General features: G+C 37.3%; 2 protein-coding genes across 2 annotated transcripts in view; one reads left to right on the forward strand and one right to left on the reverse strand.

Annotated features, from left to right (window-relative positions):
- Positions 1–30: 30 nt before the first annotated feature.
- On the reverse strand, positions 31–5,746 carry LOC122071924 (clathrin interactor EPSIN 1-like). The gene is made up of 8 exons (XM_042636408.1): positions 5,558–5,746; positions 5,330–5,378; positions 5,142–5,193; positions 1,273–1,352; positions 1,074–1,152; positions 839–922; positions 573–718; positions 31–467 (listed from the first exon to the last, which is right to left on the reverse strand). Exons 2-8 carry the CDS (start codon positions 5,368–5,370, stop codon positions 38–40), a joined length of 912 nt encoding a protein of 303 aa, XP_042492342.1. The 5' UTR covers positions 5,371–5,378; positions 5,558–5,746; the 3' UTR covers positions 31–37.
- Positions 5,747–15,845: 10,099 nt separating this feature from the next.
- LOC122087622 (vacuolar protein sorting-associated protein 32 homolog 2) overlaps positions 15,846–16,740 on the forward strand; it is a 7,954-nt gene continuing 7,059 nt past the window's right edge. The window contains exons 1-2 of the mRNA XM_042656821.1: positions 15,846–16,082; positions 16,242–16,342. Of these exons, the coding sequence (XP_042512755.1) occupies positions 16,271–16,342 (72 nt within the window). The 5' untranslated portion in view covers positions 15,846–16,082; positions 16,242–16,270. The remainder of the gene's footprint in view (positions 16,083–16,241; positions 16,343–16,740) is intronic.

A 16,740-nucleotide genomic window follows, 5' to 3' on the forward strand; every position in this document is an offset into this window, starting at 1 on the left:
GTAAAAAAAAAAAAAAAAAAAGCACGGGAAACAAGTATTAAAAATAGGGTAGTTCAGAGCAATCAAAGGTGAAGTTATTAAAAATAGCACAAGAAACAAGTAAGGAAACACTGTGAATGAATGGTTTATAACCCACGTTGACCAAATGTACAGGAAAACAAGTGGCCATCATTGTTGTGAAGGAACAAGACTGTATTAACCTGCCATAACTTGCAGACCCCTTCTTTACATTGTTCCCTTCATCCTCACTATCAATCCCTCTACGTTCTGTACCATGGCTATCTTTGCGGAACTCTTCATCTTCAAAACGGTCCCCAACTTTGTAACTACTCTTGAACATGTCACCCTCTTTTGTGCCACCTATACCTCCATATCGGTCATTATACTGGCCACTGCCGCTACCGTAGCTACCATATGAGGCTGAACCTGACTTATATGTTATCCCAGATGATGAAAGTCCAATATACCTGAACAGATGCAACTATGTCGTTAATTATCGACACTGAAAGTATGTATCAGACAAGGAAGCTCAAGTAAAACTAATAATCGCAAAATATGAAGCATGAACTCACTTATCACGATTTGCAGCAGCTTTTTCTCTAACTCCTTGTATTTTATCCTTATTATTCAAAAGGGCCAACAGGTTTTCAGCTTTCTTTCTGACATTGATTCCCATATCTTTCCCATTAGGTTCAACATATTCAAAACCTGAGAGTGACTTTACCAATATAAAGCAAATCAGAGAAACAGGTTTTAACAGGACCTCATCGGCGGCATATCATTAATTAGGTGCAAAATAAAATTACACAAAAACTCAAGTAGCAGAGAAGATCCATACTGAGATTTGAAAAGTATGTTCTGTTATGTCATCCAGTGCCCGCTCAGATCCATGTGCTACCAAGTATTCTATAACAGTCAATGCCTGAAAAAGGAAGAAGTTTTCATGGATATCAGCAATATAAGAATAACAAGATCAAGGTAGGTAAGAAAAATGGATAGAGAAGCTGAAATGTGAGGAATCTGATAATTGAATATTAAAAACATGCAACATAACATGAATAGTATTTTGCTACCTTATACACATGACGCCAGTTTCGACCAGTATCGGTCAATCTTGTCCAGAGTACATTCATAACCATCTGGCACTCAGTGCTGCATGGTGGCATAACAATCATGCATACAAACAAATCATCCATTCCAGAAAAATATATCAGTGAAAAAGTAAGATAAAATAGGCACAGAATGGTACTCAACGAAATACTTAAGTCATACAATTTTTTGGTGGCCTGTGCTATCTCTGCTAAAGCGGTTCCATGGGGACCCCAGGGTTCACTGTCGGTAGCATCCAGAACCTGATGTGTAACGAAAAGAGTTGAGACAAGACAATACACTTTATCAAGACAAATATGGTAATTTAATGAGAAGAACTAGTATTGCAACTTTGTCCCGGTGAAAACACGATTACCTATGGGACTGATAAAACACAACAGAGCATAAGAAAAGGAGTTGCCAGACCCACACAAACCTACCATCAATTCCTATCTGTTAAAGTGTTCCAATTATTGCTTAGTTAGTCATACGACTATGGCATGAGGCAATACCCAGAGACCACTAAGAAAAATAAAAATAAAATAACAAAGGGTTCACATATGATATATTTCCTCATGGGCAGTCCATTATCCAAAGCTCATTGTGGAGTAAATAGAAATAAAGAGTTAAGAACAAGAAGCTCATATAGAACAGCAAAGTAACCAATATTCAAACTGTTAATAATTGACTCTAGACCCCAAAACTAACCGTGTAGCAGTTAAACGTTTCACAAACACAAGCACAATCCAAAGTCTATGAATCAAAGATGATACGTGCATGCACAGGTTCTTTGTTGGTTGAATTGCCATAAACTTGCATAAACATATTTTCCAAATCAAGATAGGTCTATTTCAATGGATACCAGCATGTATATGCAATATGAAAACTGAAATTACAAAAATTTGGAATCATTCCCCATACTTCATTACAAGAAACGTTGCATTTATTGGATATCAGATCTTATTTGACTGTAAAGTGGCCAGCATGACAGCAAGGACTATCAAAAATTGGGAGAGGGCTCTCTCCAACGCCTGAGTACTAATCTGGCAAAATGAAGGGTATGAATCATCGATAGGGGGGTTTTGGAGGGGGGAGAGAGAGAGAGAGGGCCCCACTGTTTTTTGTATGTTGGCATACGATGCAATCGGCAAAATGCCATTGTGCGGATACTTTTCCCTTAAATTTATGCTCTTACAAACTCACATCAATCATCAATGCATATGAACCAGTACACATTGAACTCGTTAAGACACCAATTGATGCAGAACTAAGGGTATACACAGAGACAGAGGAAGATAGGCCACTAGTCAGGCCCATAGTTAGTTAGTTCGTGTATTATACGCATATCCGAACATACAAATGATAACAGAATTTTTTCCACAGATACCAAAAAATCCATGGATTTCATTGCTAGCCTTATTAAACGAGTATAGAAAGCAATTAATCCGTATTTTACCATAAAATACATTTCATTTCAGGAGAGCCGAGGGCTGGAGGGATTTCTTCCTTCATTGTCTGCATTGACGCTTCTTCAAACACCAACAAAAGTAAAGAAAGGAAAGAACTCCTATCTTAATTGTCTCAGATAAACCCCAAAGCTTTTGAAACGCCCATGGAGAAACTCCTAGTCTCCTACCATAGCCGTTGGTCTCAGATATTTCCCAAGTTGCAGAATAAAGAAGATGGAAGAAGAAGAGTAGTGGTCTCAGATATTTCCCATATCTCTCAGTCCACATTGAAGAACTCCCATCTTCATTGCAGATTAAAGAAGATGGAAGGAGAAGAAAAACTAGAGTGACTTTGGCGAAGTGGGTTTTGAACTTCATATTAGGGCTTGGGAGGAAAGAAGATGGCATTGTTGGGAAGGAGGAGCTTAAAAGTTACGAAGCGGTGCTGTGGAAGGGAATCATGAGACAAGAAATGGGGAAAGGGGGTGTTGTCTGACTTACTTTTTCTTCCTTAATTATTATTTAAGCCCTCCTTGACTTGAAATCCCAAAAATATGTAAATATATAACCGTATTTTTGCATATAAATCGACTGTATTAAACACATATTAAACATGTACTGTATTATAGTCTGATCCGTTACTAAAGAGGAAAAAGAGATGATAGACTTAGGTCTAAGGCTCTCCTATATGAAGCCCTTCTTCGATAGCTCGTCCACATGTGTCTTCATCTTTGTGTGCTCTGTGGGGCTCATCATGTATGTTGGGAAATCTGGAAGTACTGATCTCGATACCAAATTGATGGCGTGCTGAATGTCACGCATTGGTGGAAGTGTATCTGGTAGCTTCTCCAGTACTAGATTAACAAAGTCTACCAACAGGTCCTGAATTGGCTTGAGGGACTTCCATATGGTTGTAATCAAGGTACTTTCTGCACCCCCCACCCTCTCGCCTGAGCCAATTTGGAGCTTTTATTTCTGTTCTTGTAAACTGTAGAAAGTCTTGTCTCTTTTCCCTCTTTGGTGGGGACCAGTAGGCTCTCCTGTATGAATATAGACCGATCTAAAAGATGATGCAAGTGTCCCTGCCCTCGTTGAATCACCATCATCTATCAGGCTAGAAAAATTCAAGCACAACTTCCCCTTCAAAACATTGCCAAACAACCAACATCGGATGGCCCCAAGTTGCCAAGAGTGTGCACATCAACATTTAGCTTAGCAACCAAAAACAACTGTGGAGAGGGGGTTGGGGACTACACAACAATAGTAACAGTTGCAGATTTGGCATTGAATGAGGGACCCAACCCCATGGGGGAACCAAAGATTGATGTCCCTAAAGCTACCCATAACAGCCAGGAAATAAGTAACTTGGTAGTGGTTCCATGAACAACTGAATGAACCTTTCTTAATAAGTCCTGGAATAACCAAGCACTAGACTCCTCCCATAAATGCCAAAATACTGCCATCAATGCTCTTACGCAAAAAGCTTGCACTCCTTGCAGAAAAGGGCTAACTGCCAAGATGATAATAGTTCATGACATCTTCGGTAGTCTCGCAATTGATATCAGGAAATATAAAAAACTGTGATCAAACCAGTTAAGCAAAAGAGCAGAAAAGGAATAGATGGCCCATCTTCCTTAATCATGAGGAAGGGGGAACCATAGTGGGCCACTGGTCATAAGCTTCTCATGAGCAATCTCCCAATCTAAAGATTTGCACCAGGGGGAACCTGGACCCTTCTATAACATCTTAAGGAAAATGTTTCTAATTATAGTCATATAAGAAAGATCTCAGATTGGAAGAAAATATCCATTAGTTTTCAATGTCCATACTTCCTTCACATAATTTTTCTTCACCATACTGATAGTTTTTCCACATGCTCACCTTTCCCCTATTTCATATGACAAGTGCTGTCTTCTTCCTCACAGGAAAACCGCCTTTGAGATTCAAATCCATCATTGATGTGTGCATTTAACATTCACTTTATCATCTGAAATTAAAGATTGACAATGTATTGCACTGGCTTAGTTGAATTGTAAATATCTGCATCAGCACATTTCTCTTTGATGTTCAGCCTCCCCTCCTTGCTTTTCTTCGTGCTTCTATGCAGATGCCTATCAGATCCGTTTAAATATTAAATGAAAAAGATAAGTACCAGTAAGTTAACTACTGATACTGTTCTACACCCATGGGCACCGATACACAATGAAATCATGGAATTGGGCATGGCATTGATGATGACGTGAGGAGACACTTAGTCACTTGGTCATCATTTGAATTACCCATTTGCCAGAAATTTCAATGAATTAATTATTTATACGATTCGTTCACTAGATGATATGCCTAATGCTTGACATCAAAGAAAAGTCTTGTTCAACTAAGAAGTGTGCCTACCATGTGCGGATCCATAACGAAGTAAAATCCCGTTGGGCAAGTAACTTAAGATCCAAATAAGTAAGACCTACCATAATCACACATTGAAAGTAAATGAAAATTTCATTCTACAGCTCAGGATGCATATCAATATCTAATTTCTGAAGAAGCAAAAGAGATGCATACAACTGTACAAACATGGTGCTACTTGGGCATTTTCATTCGGCAGCTTACCTTCTGTTCCATCTCAGGAACCTTGAGGACTTTAATGTTCACCTCCCTCTTTCTGCAGAAAATTGGAAACCAAAAAAAAAAAGACACAAAAAGAGAGGATCAAAATCAACATTACTTTGTTTCATTCAAAAATGCATAGATCAACTTCGATCGAAATGTCCGAAACGCATATATAAATGACAGCTTACATTTCTCGGACTGTCTGATCAAAAACCTTCATGAAATCCATCTCTGAATCTGCAAGATGAGACGATACAGAAAGATTCAATCAAACTCAGTCCGAAATAGATGATCTACCTAGATCTGTCGATTCCAATATTCAGCGGAGAAATCATGTTGAATTCCATCAATAATTTCGGAATAAAATACACACAAAACACAAAACCCACACACACAAGGTGAGAAGAACATAGTACTTTGGTGTGGATTCTTGAAAAGCACCAAGAGCTTCAGAGTTCAGATCCGAGGTCTGCAAATGGAAACGTAGAGGGACAGCTTTTCAATCTTGTCCGGTGGAGGAATGGAAACTAGAGAGTACTTGGCAGTTTGGAATGTATTGGGATAGCCTTGTTACCGTCTAACGCTAATCAGGGTGGGGTGGGCAGATCGGCGGACCGGCACTCTCGCGAGCATATTTTATTCTGATGGTGTCCAATATCCATCCGTACATTTTTCCTGCCGCATGATTTGATCACTGTAAATATCTCAACCGTTGAAAGAGTATGGGATCTGAGGCCCTCTTTGGTATCATATTTCGTTTTTACTTTTACTCATAAAAATAATTTGTTGTGTTTGGTATAATTTATGGTGCTTATTTTTATTTATTAAAAAAAAAATATATATATATATATATACAAAGCCACCCTCTAGAAAATGTCACTATTATAAGAACATCCCCTATGTTTCACCAAATTAAACTTAGACCCCATATCATCAGTCATTGTTAAGGAATATACCACATATGCTGATGCCAGATACTATATTTTATTTTAAATACCAAAATACTCTTACTAAATATGAAGTAGCTAAAATTCTCATGTAATAAGTTATTATACATTTCTCCCAAATCGATAGCTTTAGTCCCCAAATAGAGACATAACTTACCTTTCTCCCAAATCGATAGATTTGGACCACAGACGATCGTTTAGAGCATAGGAGATCACGACAACAGCGGCAACCAGCAGAAACTTGCGGCAACCAACAACGACTCTCAATCGTAACCCCCTGCAATTATTCTCTACAGGCATTCACTAAAACTCCCAAAGAAGCAACGATTTTAAAATCAAAAGAACTTGGAAGCAAAAGAGTTTAAAACTTGGAAAGATGAACATTACTGCTTGGGCAAGTAAATATAAGACGGAAAAGAATGCTCCTTCAGTTGAACACAATGATGCGGAGGAACATATTAAAATCAAATATGAAAACCCTGCAGTTGCATCGGAGGAAGCCAAAAAAAACAAAACACATAGCTAGGTTTGTCTTTCTTTTCCAAGCTGCATTAAAAAGCGAAAAGCCAATAACTTAGGGCCATTTGAACTTTATGTTCTGTTCCTTAAGGTCCTGAGAAGGGCTAATCGTAATATAATCACAGTTCTGTTTTTTTTTTTCCAATCACATCTTCTTGCTTTGATTCTTGACAAATGAATTCTTAAACTTTCAGATATAAGTGTGAAGAGACCAAAATTCAGGCATGGGAGAGTCAACAGAAAGCAAAAATAGAAACAGAGATAAGGATAATTGAGATATTTTGTTTCCCGTTGCTTATGATATACTTCGTAACACCATCTAGGAAGGTATTGATCAAATTTTGATACAACCCACAAATTGATTTGCCTCAAAATCTAAGGGACTCGTCGGCAACCTAAGATTGCAGTGATGGGAAGAACACTTATCGCTGGACACGAAAGGAGCAGTACTCGCCGATGACGGAACTAGCAGTACTCAGCTGGAACTCGTCTGAATCTCAAGTCACAAGTATGGAGAGAAGGAGAGAAGGAGAATGAAATGGTAAAATGGTAAAGGGAGGGGTATTTCTTGGATAATGAAAATGGGTTACATATCAATGTTTTACTCATAAGGGCTAAAGCATCATTTCATAGCAGCACTTAACAGTATTTGACGATAGGGGGTATGAGTCTAATTTGGTGAAACAGAGGTGGTATTCTTATATTAGTGGCATTCTATAGGGGGTGGCACTGTAAATTTCCCAAAAAATAAACACAAGCACACAAAAATAAAAAACTGGTTGAGACTTGAGACTTATTTATGGTTTTTCGCGGAAAAATGGTTTTCAACTATTTTTGCGAAGAACTTTAATATCCACGTGTTGCAACCGATCAATTTCAAGGTCAAAATTGTAAAGTGATCCACAATAGATATATCAGGATTAGGCTTGTCTCCAACGACTGACGCTCCAACTAGCATCCAACAACTCCTCTTAACACGACATTTGTCCTGCAATGAATCCAACGGCTTATATTAATTCAACCCATCTCTCCCACATCCTATTGAAACCCGATCCATCAATCCTTCCTTCTAACCCCTCTCTCTACCATTTGAAACCCTAACAATTACACTATCTCCATTACATTGAAGAGAATCATTGGAGACTGTTAGGGTTTTTGAAGAAGTCCCAACCAAGCTTCATCCTCTGCTCAATCAAAGAGGATCTATACTACTGTTCCAAAATTTGATGCTCAATCGAAGGACAAGGTATGCTTCCCACATTTTCTCTTCCCACAAATTTGTTGTGCCCTATTGTGTTTGCCTATGATTACCCCATTGCTGCCTTTGTGTGATCCCTGTGCTTAGAGTCTTGTTCAGCGAGTTCGTTTGCTAGAAGCTGAAAACCCAAGCTTTTCTGAGCAATTGGCATCTTTGTCATCGATTTTGGAGATCCAACTAGAATCATCCAAACGAGAATAGCTAGGAAATTCAACGGCTTGACATAAGAATCTTCAGACGGAAGTAGTTGAATTGTGGCGAATGAACAAAATACTCCTGGAATCCTAGCAAATTCTTTGGTTTTATCTTTCTTTTGCTGAATCCTAAACCAGATGCATGTTTAGACTATCGAATGAGAAAAAATATATTAGAAGAGTCTGAGAATTGATGGATTGGGTTTCAGCAATTCTCTCCAAGCGGTTTCAGCATGATGTGGGAGAGATGGGTCGAATTAATATAAGTTGTTGGATTCATTGCAAAATAAATGTCGTGTTAGGAGGAGTCATTGGTCACTAGTTGGAGCGTCAGTCATTGGAGACGAGCCCGATCCGATATCTCTCTCTCTCTCTCTCTCTCTCTCTCTCTCTCTCTCTCTCTCTCTCTCTCTCTCCCTCTCTCTCTCTCTCTCTCTCTCTCTTTCTCCCTCTTTTCTTCTTATTGAGTCCGCCACCACCAGCACTAGCACCTCCTCCCCCCAGAATTATGACCCTGCTGCCGTTGTTGCAGGAGTTCGTCTCCGAGAACAACGAGAAAGCCCCCAATCTCGTCTTCAATGGTGGTCGATCAGATATGCTTTTCAAATTTGATTTAGATCTTGATTGCAGACCTCTATTTCGATCCATTATTTCTTCATGTGCAGGAGTAAGAGGAGGCTTTTGCACTCCAAGGTGGTTCAGAGGCTCACCTGCAGGAAATTAGATCATGTCGATTTCAATTATATGGTTGATTTTAAATCTCTTTTTTTGGGTTTTCTGTATGAACTTTGAAGACCTCTTATCTCCCAAGTTCTTTGCATGTTGTTGTCCATCTTGTGAAAAAGAAGTTGAAGGAAGATGGGTGAAGGGGTCATTTCCTAATCAATTTATAAAAAAACCATTTTGCATATAGGGATACCAAACGTATTTCTTTTTTTGTTGGTAAAATACTAAACATATTTCTCATTCTATACTTTATTATGTCTGGTATGTACTGAACCATTTTTTATGTTTTGATGAAAAAGGGTTGTCATTAATAATTTTTGTTAAATAGGACAAAATCAAAAAGAAAAATGATACCAAATAAGGCCGAGCTCGGGCAGGTTTTTTTTTTTTTTATGGAATGATTGCATGAGTGAATAGTATATTGAAAGAATCTCTCCACCACTCGTCACTACAGATATTTAAGTGTATCTTTTTTTTTTACCAGACAGCTAGGCACTTGTGCTCTAGCAAGTCCAACAAAGATGCTAGTTCAACCCTCAAACTCCATCTTTCTGATATTAGTTTGACCCTCCTACCCCACATTTATGATATAATAGTAAGTATGTTAGTATTTAGTAATAAGTATGGCCAAGTGGTCCTTATAGGTTTCTAGTTGGCTACGGTGTGTACTTCTTTTGTTGTAATCAAAGTGGTGAATTGATAATAAATAGATTTGTATTTACCCCCTAATGTAACTTATCGTTATATTAATAATTGACATCTTATGCATCTTTTTACTACACAAACCTCATTTTCATTGAGAAAAATAATTGTATTGTATTGAAAATGGAAAAAAGGTAAAATTATAACTTTTCACCAACTGTGGTTTTCATTTTTTTTTTTTTTTTAATACCTAGAGCTTATTCATAAATCATTAACAATGGGTTTATAAATTTTAAATGTAATAAAAAGCCTCATGAAAGATATTTGAAATATCAAGAAAAATTCTACCCATCACGTCAAGGTAAAGCTAATTAATGTGGAAAGACAACAATTGGATAGATGGTATGTCACATAAATTGATAGTCTATTAAAAGGGAAGTATTTCCTGTGGAGAGGGGGGGAGGAGTGTGGCTCATGCGCATGCGTGAGGGCCAATGAAAGCGCATGAGAAAGCATTTATAGAGATGTCATTTTCCATTTCATGGGGGTTGGTCAGTCATTTCACCCCTATGTGTCTACACACAGGGGCCACACTCCCCCTTAGAAACCTTTTATATTTTTATTAAATTTCAAAACCAAAGCCAACTATATTTTCTATCATTATTTCCCACCATATATCATTTTTTTAACATGTTTACCAGTCATTCCAAAATTTATTGGAAGAGTGTTTCCCATGACGCCAATGTAAGAAAGAATTTATATGCTACACCAATGAGGGTTTAGAGAATGGTATCATCCATATGGACTACGTGTCATAATAGGATAGAGTGTGTCAATGTTAATCCCAAGGATATATCTGAGAAGGCATAAGTTTGGAATCTGCATTATGATGGCGTATTCTTATTTTTTCCTTCCAATATAAACTTATTAATTTGTCACTTCTCCAAATGGTGTCATATTTGTATGCTACTAACTTATCATAATTGGACTATAGTTTAGTTGTCAAATATCCCTCCTAATAAAAAGCACTTCCCAAAACACGTGGCACCCATATGAACAAAGCCATATTGGAATATTAAAAAAGGGGAAGGGTTTTTGTGCATAGTCATGTATAATTGTATGGTGCATGACCATACACAAAGCCATTGAGTGGGGATGAGTGTATATGGTGCACCCTCTCAATTACATCCGATAATTCCATGCGTGACTGTGCACAACCGTGGAGACAACTTTTTGCCTAAAAAAAAAAAATAAAGGAGAGAGAGAGGGTTAATTACACTTGAGGTACCTAAGATTTAAAGATTGTCTCGATGCCTCATATTTCAAAAGTTTTGTTTAGGGTACTTGTTTTCATATTTGTAACTTTGCCATACCATCATCTCAAAACAGTTCCTATGTTGCCCCTACTACCACTACCTGCAATTGCCCCTACCCCTTGTGTACCTATCATTGTGTGCTACTTCTTCCTCTCTCATTGTGTGTGTGTGTGTGTGTGTGAGAGAGAGAGAGAGAGAGAGATATTCAATTTATTTCCTTCCCAGAGAGAAATGGCATCATTATTTTGTGTGTGATAATCAATTTCTCTCCATCATGGAGAGGAATGATGTCATTATTTCCAACTGCATGCTTCTACAATGACAACAACTTTTGCATCAAAAGCAACCACTTCATCTTCCTGTTTGCCCTTTGACCATTGTCAATTAGTGATGTAAGTTTGACCCTGATGACTAGAACCCGCCATGGCCCGTCCTGAGCTTGAACATGGCTTGGGCTAAGAATTCTGACTCTGAGGGTAGGTTAGGGGTGAAAGACACTAACCCTAGGTCAGGGTTGGGTGGGGCTTGGATTGAGGCCTAGGCCCAACCCGGCTCTGATTCTAACTCTAATTTATATAATATAATTTAGGGTTGTTATCCTATCATTTTATTTAGAATAATGAAATATAGGTCATTGATTCTAATGGTCAAGTGTCCTAAACATCTATTATTGTGTTGCACTTTATAATTTTAATTGTGCGTTAATCATTTGATTTATTGGTATTAATTTATTTATTTCTTATTATTATTTTTATTTTTTATGTATAGAACACAAATGTCAAAAACAAGGTCAATTAGGGTTTGCCGACCTTGGCAAAAATCAGGGTCAAACATGCCCGATCAGATTAATTAGGGCTGGGTTGGGTTGGCATGAACGGGGCAAGGTTGGGCCTAGGCATGGGCCCGATAAGGTTGGGTTGGGCCTAGGTTGAGTTTTGGGGACCCAGGGTTGGACTGATTTAAGAAAAGCCGACCCAACCCAACCCTGTTTCACCCCTATTGTCAATGCTGCCACTCGAGGGTCTCATTTCACCTCTCTTCTGAAGGTTATATTTTTGACTAAGATAAACATTGCCTCTCGATTTTTCGTCTAATTGGGGTTTTAATATGTAGGTCATTTTGGGTTGATCAATATGAGTTCCTTTTAGTTTGGTTAGTTTTGAGTTCAAGTTCAATGGTTTTAGTGAGATCAAAACCATAGCCAAAGCAAACTCTGTCTTCACCTCTTTAAGAACCATGGATTCATGCAATACCAAATCTCCAGCATCATTGCCTTCTGGGTACCCAAATATACTTAGGATAGATCCTAACGAAATCTTGAATCCCAAAACCCAATTGCTTAGTATTATGGTTTTTTAGGTCCCAACCTTGTAAAGATTGGTGGGGTTTGATATGCAACGAGACACAACACTACTTGGTTGTGATGAGGTACTTAGATAGGGAAAGAGAGGATTGAGGGTAGCCATGGGTTGCAAGTAATAGTGGCAAATATAACATCTATGAAAGGTGAACACCCCAAACATAATATTTATGGAACATGAGGCAACCAAAACATAGATTTTGAATTGTGAGGTAGCTCAAGTTTACTTTCGTTAAATGAAAGCTTTATTATATATAATAGTAGTTACATCCACTTTCAAAGAAATCTTTATTATACACCACATACGAGTACAACGACAATAACAACAACAACAACAATAACAACAACAACTTAGCTTTTTCTCAATTAAATGTGGTCGACTACATGGATATGTGTTAAAATAATAATAATAATAACAATAATAATAATAATAATAATAATAATAATAATAATAATAATAATAATAATAATAATAATAATAATAATAATAATAATAATAATAATAATAATAATAATACACCATAGGAATATCCCACTTGTAAGAAGTCGGTAACATGGATCTTTTTTCTCTAAACGGCTCTATTTGAGTTCACACTAAAGTCAAGATCTGACCTCTGCATGTCTTTTCTTACAACATCCTTTGTGGTCATTCTAGACCCACCCTTACTTTTTTTTACTACTTCTATCTAGATCTGGTCACTCATTTTCACTGGGATATCCCTATGTCTCCGTTGAATACATCCATACCACCTTAAATGACATTCTTAGAGCTTGTCTTTAATCCGAGTTACTCCCAAATCATCTCTAATATAGTCATTTATTATTCTATTTCTCTTATTTCTTAACACATCCATTTCAACATTCTCATCTCCACCATGCTCAACTAATTTATTGTTATGCTTATTGACTACCCGATTTTCTACCTCATACATCATAGTTAGTCTTGCCATAGTTCTACAAAATTTTTCTTTCAACTTTAAAAGAATATGTCAACCACACAATGCCCCAGATGCCTCTCTCCACTTCATCCATCATACTTCAAATATATGGGAAACATTATCTGCTATATATTGTAGGATTTATTTCCTTATTTGTCCCAATTGACCATTGATTGTGTTCTATTATGAAAATCCAATATTTGATTTGATTGCAAATTATCTTGGATTCTATTAAAGATATCATCATATTAATTTGATTGCAAATAAGGAAGACTTGTTCTCTAATTGATTGACCTACCTTAATGGGAGATAGACATTGTGTTATTAAAGAAGACTAGGTCCCCCCTTATACAGTAACGTACTAATCTCACCCATTAGAGAAATGCATTGAGATAATACCAAGGGGAGAAACCTACCTCCAAGAAGAAGAAGAAGGTTTCTCATTCGTGCAAGGACGGCATCAATGGCTGCATCAAGCTCCGCTGGAAATAACACACTATCGACGGTGAACAGTATGTCGTTTTTCCACTTGTATTGAAATGGTTCATAGTATATTGGCAAGATCCTTTATTATGATTTAAGAATTATTATGTTTTAAATTCCATCATATATCATATACAATTGATTCAATCTAACTTTGCCATGTGTGGCATCTCTACCAAAAGGTTGGAATCTTGTTGACATGTTACGACTTTGTGAATTTTAACTCTATTTCATTTTTGGATATGGAAATAACATTGATTGAAAATTCCACTACTAAATTTGGGGCAATGGCAAAAATCCTAACATGATGCGTTGGACACCATATCAATGGAATTTAACTTATAGGATGCCCCACAATTTTAGACCAACATCCGGTTTGGCATTTTAAGCCATGGTCCTTTCAGCCTAATGTTGAATCACCTACCAAGCACAGCCTAAAACAAGAATATGATCTTGCTAAATAGTTAACGATATAACAAAATGGAGACCGGATTAGGTTCACGTAAGAGAACAATCTCGTATGTCCCTTGCCCATAGATTTAGAATCTATTTTCTCTCTCTTCATTTAATAGATTCCAAATCCACAAACCAGATCAATGTATGAGATTGTTCTCGTACATGAACATGATCTAGATTCAACAAAGTAGACTTTAAAGGAGCCTCCTTAGATCAAAATTCTTATGTCTTTCAAAATCTCCTTAGAGGCATGAGGGAATAATAAAGATCGAATTTTCTTTAAGCCATAGCGGAAGAGAAATTCCTGAATCAGGGGCTTTTGATGGATGTAAGAGGGTATTTTGAGAAAGATATTAAAATCTTACAAAAGACTATCAAGGAAAGGCCTAACTAGGTAAGGTTATTGGGCCAAGTTTTTATTATGGCCCATCAAGCAAGTTCTTCCACCCATTGCCGCTATCCTAGGCAGAGGCATCCCACCCAATGGTTTCTTAAACCAGAAGCCTCTCTGTGGTTTATAATAAGGTAGAGTACGAATGAAATGCTTCCTTATCAGGGAAGTATAAACACCTCCCTTTTTTTTTTGTTAACATCATTGTGTAGAGATCTCTAAACATACTCTATACTGAGTCTAGTATTTATTTTTTTCTATTACTGAGTCTCTACACAGTGCTTGTTTCCTCTGATACTTATCTTTTTTAGCAAAAGATTTCACGCACATATGCACGGTCATTCACAACCATTGAATGAGGCATGAGGCCTATGATGCACTCTCTCAACTCATCTGAAAGTTGTGTGTATAATCAAGCATCATATGCAATTATGCACAAAACTTCTCCCCCACCTGCTTTTTTTCTATATAATTTGGAGCACCATGTGACTATGCACCCCTTTTTATATAACATGGAGCATGATTTCAAATATCAATGTTGAATTGATGGTATCCTTACATTATCCATGTAGATTGTCATTTTCCATACTAAGTCATCAGACACAAGAGGGAAAGTGCTTCGTGGTATAGAGAGGTTCACATGAACGGGAGGAGAGAGAAGGCATGGCATCATTTTCCTTGAATATAATATGAGATGTTTCATGTCTAGGGCTATAGCCTCCGCTAACACCCCCTCTATGGTTTTCTATATATCTTTCATTCCTTTGAAAAAACAACCCTACCCCTATTGATTGAACCAATAGGCAGATATTCATTGGCTGTCACTTGGTTTTATATCTTTCGTTCTCGGATAGGATTCACTCTCTCATATTATAAGGGAAAAGGTTTTTTGAACCAAGGGTACACAAACTCCTCTCCTCTCTCTTTTATATAATATAAAAGGAAAGATAACACTACTAGCAAGTGTCGGTGCAACTGCACACTAGAGAGGAAGAGGAGATCATCGAAGTCCCAATAAAAAAAAAAGTTTTCATAAAGAATAAGAAACACTGGTTTTATAACTCAAGTTCATCCCATTTATGGTTTGCGTCCCAATTCCACCCTCGGTGAATGAGTTTGTTAGGGGTAAAAGTGTCAAATTCTAAGGCATACATTGGAAGGCGTATGGTGAGAACTCTTCTGGGTATTTTTGTAATACACAAACTTATTTTATATAAGTCCGTTAAACGAGATATAACTTGGGTATTTTTGTAAAGACAAACTCAATTGTGGGTAATTAAGTAAATTTGCCTTTTTTTTTCTCAGGTAAAGAGCTCATCGCATCCACTTGTCAGCTAATCTAAAGGCGTTAAAGTGAAAGGACAGTTTGTGGAATCGTATGATCAGAATAAATGTTGGTCCCAACGATACGTTACTTCCAATCCAAAAACAATCTGGGCGGTCTTAATTCTCGCATACGGTGGTTCACCCTCTAGAAAAAATAAAAATAAAAATATGGAAGTAGTGTGAGAGGGGCTCCAAAATCTATCCAATTTCGCTCCGGTTTCGCTTTATTTTGCAAATCCTACGCGGATTCGGTCTGCTGTCGAGAGTCGAGACTCCCCCCAGATCGACGACGATTTTGTCCCAACCCCTTTTACCTGTGACTCTTAGACGAAATTAATTTCCGATCGCTGTTCTTCAGAACTCATCATAGATTTTTGATTTAAAGGTTTGCATCTGTTTGTCCTTTAAATTTTGGATTAGATTTTTATTTTTATTTTTTGGTGTGACATTTTGTAGGCAGATCGTCGGATAAGATCATGCAATTCGGTTGTAGCTAGGTTAGGGCTTTGATTGATAGTTCTATGCTTTTTTTGGTTGGCTGCAGAGTAGGAAGTTCTTCTCAGGTGATCAATCATGTTTACGCGGATGTTTGGCAAACCTAAACAGGAAACCAATGCTCTAGCAACGTTAGACAAGTTGAATGAGGTATGTTCAGTGGTCACCGATCAGATATTGTTACTTTTGTTATCTTCGTATTTGTAATTGACTTTATTTTATCTGCTTCTGTTATGTTTTCTTACATCTAAGGTCATTTGATTTCTATTTATGAAAGGCGATTGGTCTTGGGTATCGATTCATAGTTTCTCGTATGCTATGGTTTCCATGAATTGGGCTCTGACTTGAATTTGGTTTATTCAATTCCCTTGTATATGAGATTTTTTTATTTGATTTAATTTTTTTTTTTAAATTTTAATTTGTGCTAACGTTCTGGATTGACTCAACTAGAATTTCCTCCAATATGCACCAAATTATGCATAATTAAGCTTGGATTTGTAGAAAGTTTTTTCTTTTATTTATTTATTTTTTTTGGGGGGGGGGGGGGG

Source organism: Macadamia integrifolia, chromosome 2 (genome assembly GCF_013358625.1).
Source record: "Macadamia integrifolia cultivar HAES 741 chromosome 2, SCU_Mint_v3, whole genome shotgun sequence".
NCBI lineage: Eukaryota > Viridiplantae > Streptophyta > Magnoliopsida > Proteales > Proteaceae > Macadamia > Macadamia integrifolia.

Bases quoted from the DNA above. Each gene is read 5' to 3' on its own strand.
- LOC122071924 (XM_042636408.1), bottom strand. From the start codon at position 5,370: ATGGATTTCATGAAGGTTTTTGATCAGACAGTCCGAGAAAT. The intron at 719-838 runs GTATGGATCTTC...ATATTGGTAAAG, and splicing joins AACATACTTTTCAAATCTCA to TCACTCTCAGGTTTTGAATA. The intron at 468-572 runs GTGAGTTCATGC...GCATCTGTTCAG, and splicing joins GCTGCTGCAAATCGTGATAA to GTATATTGGACTTTCATCAT.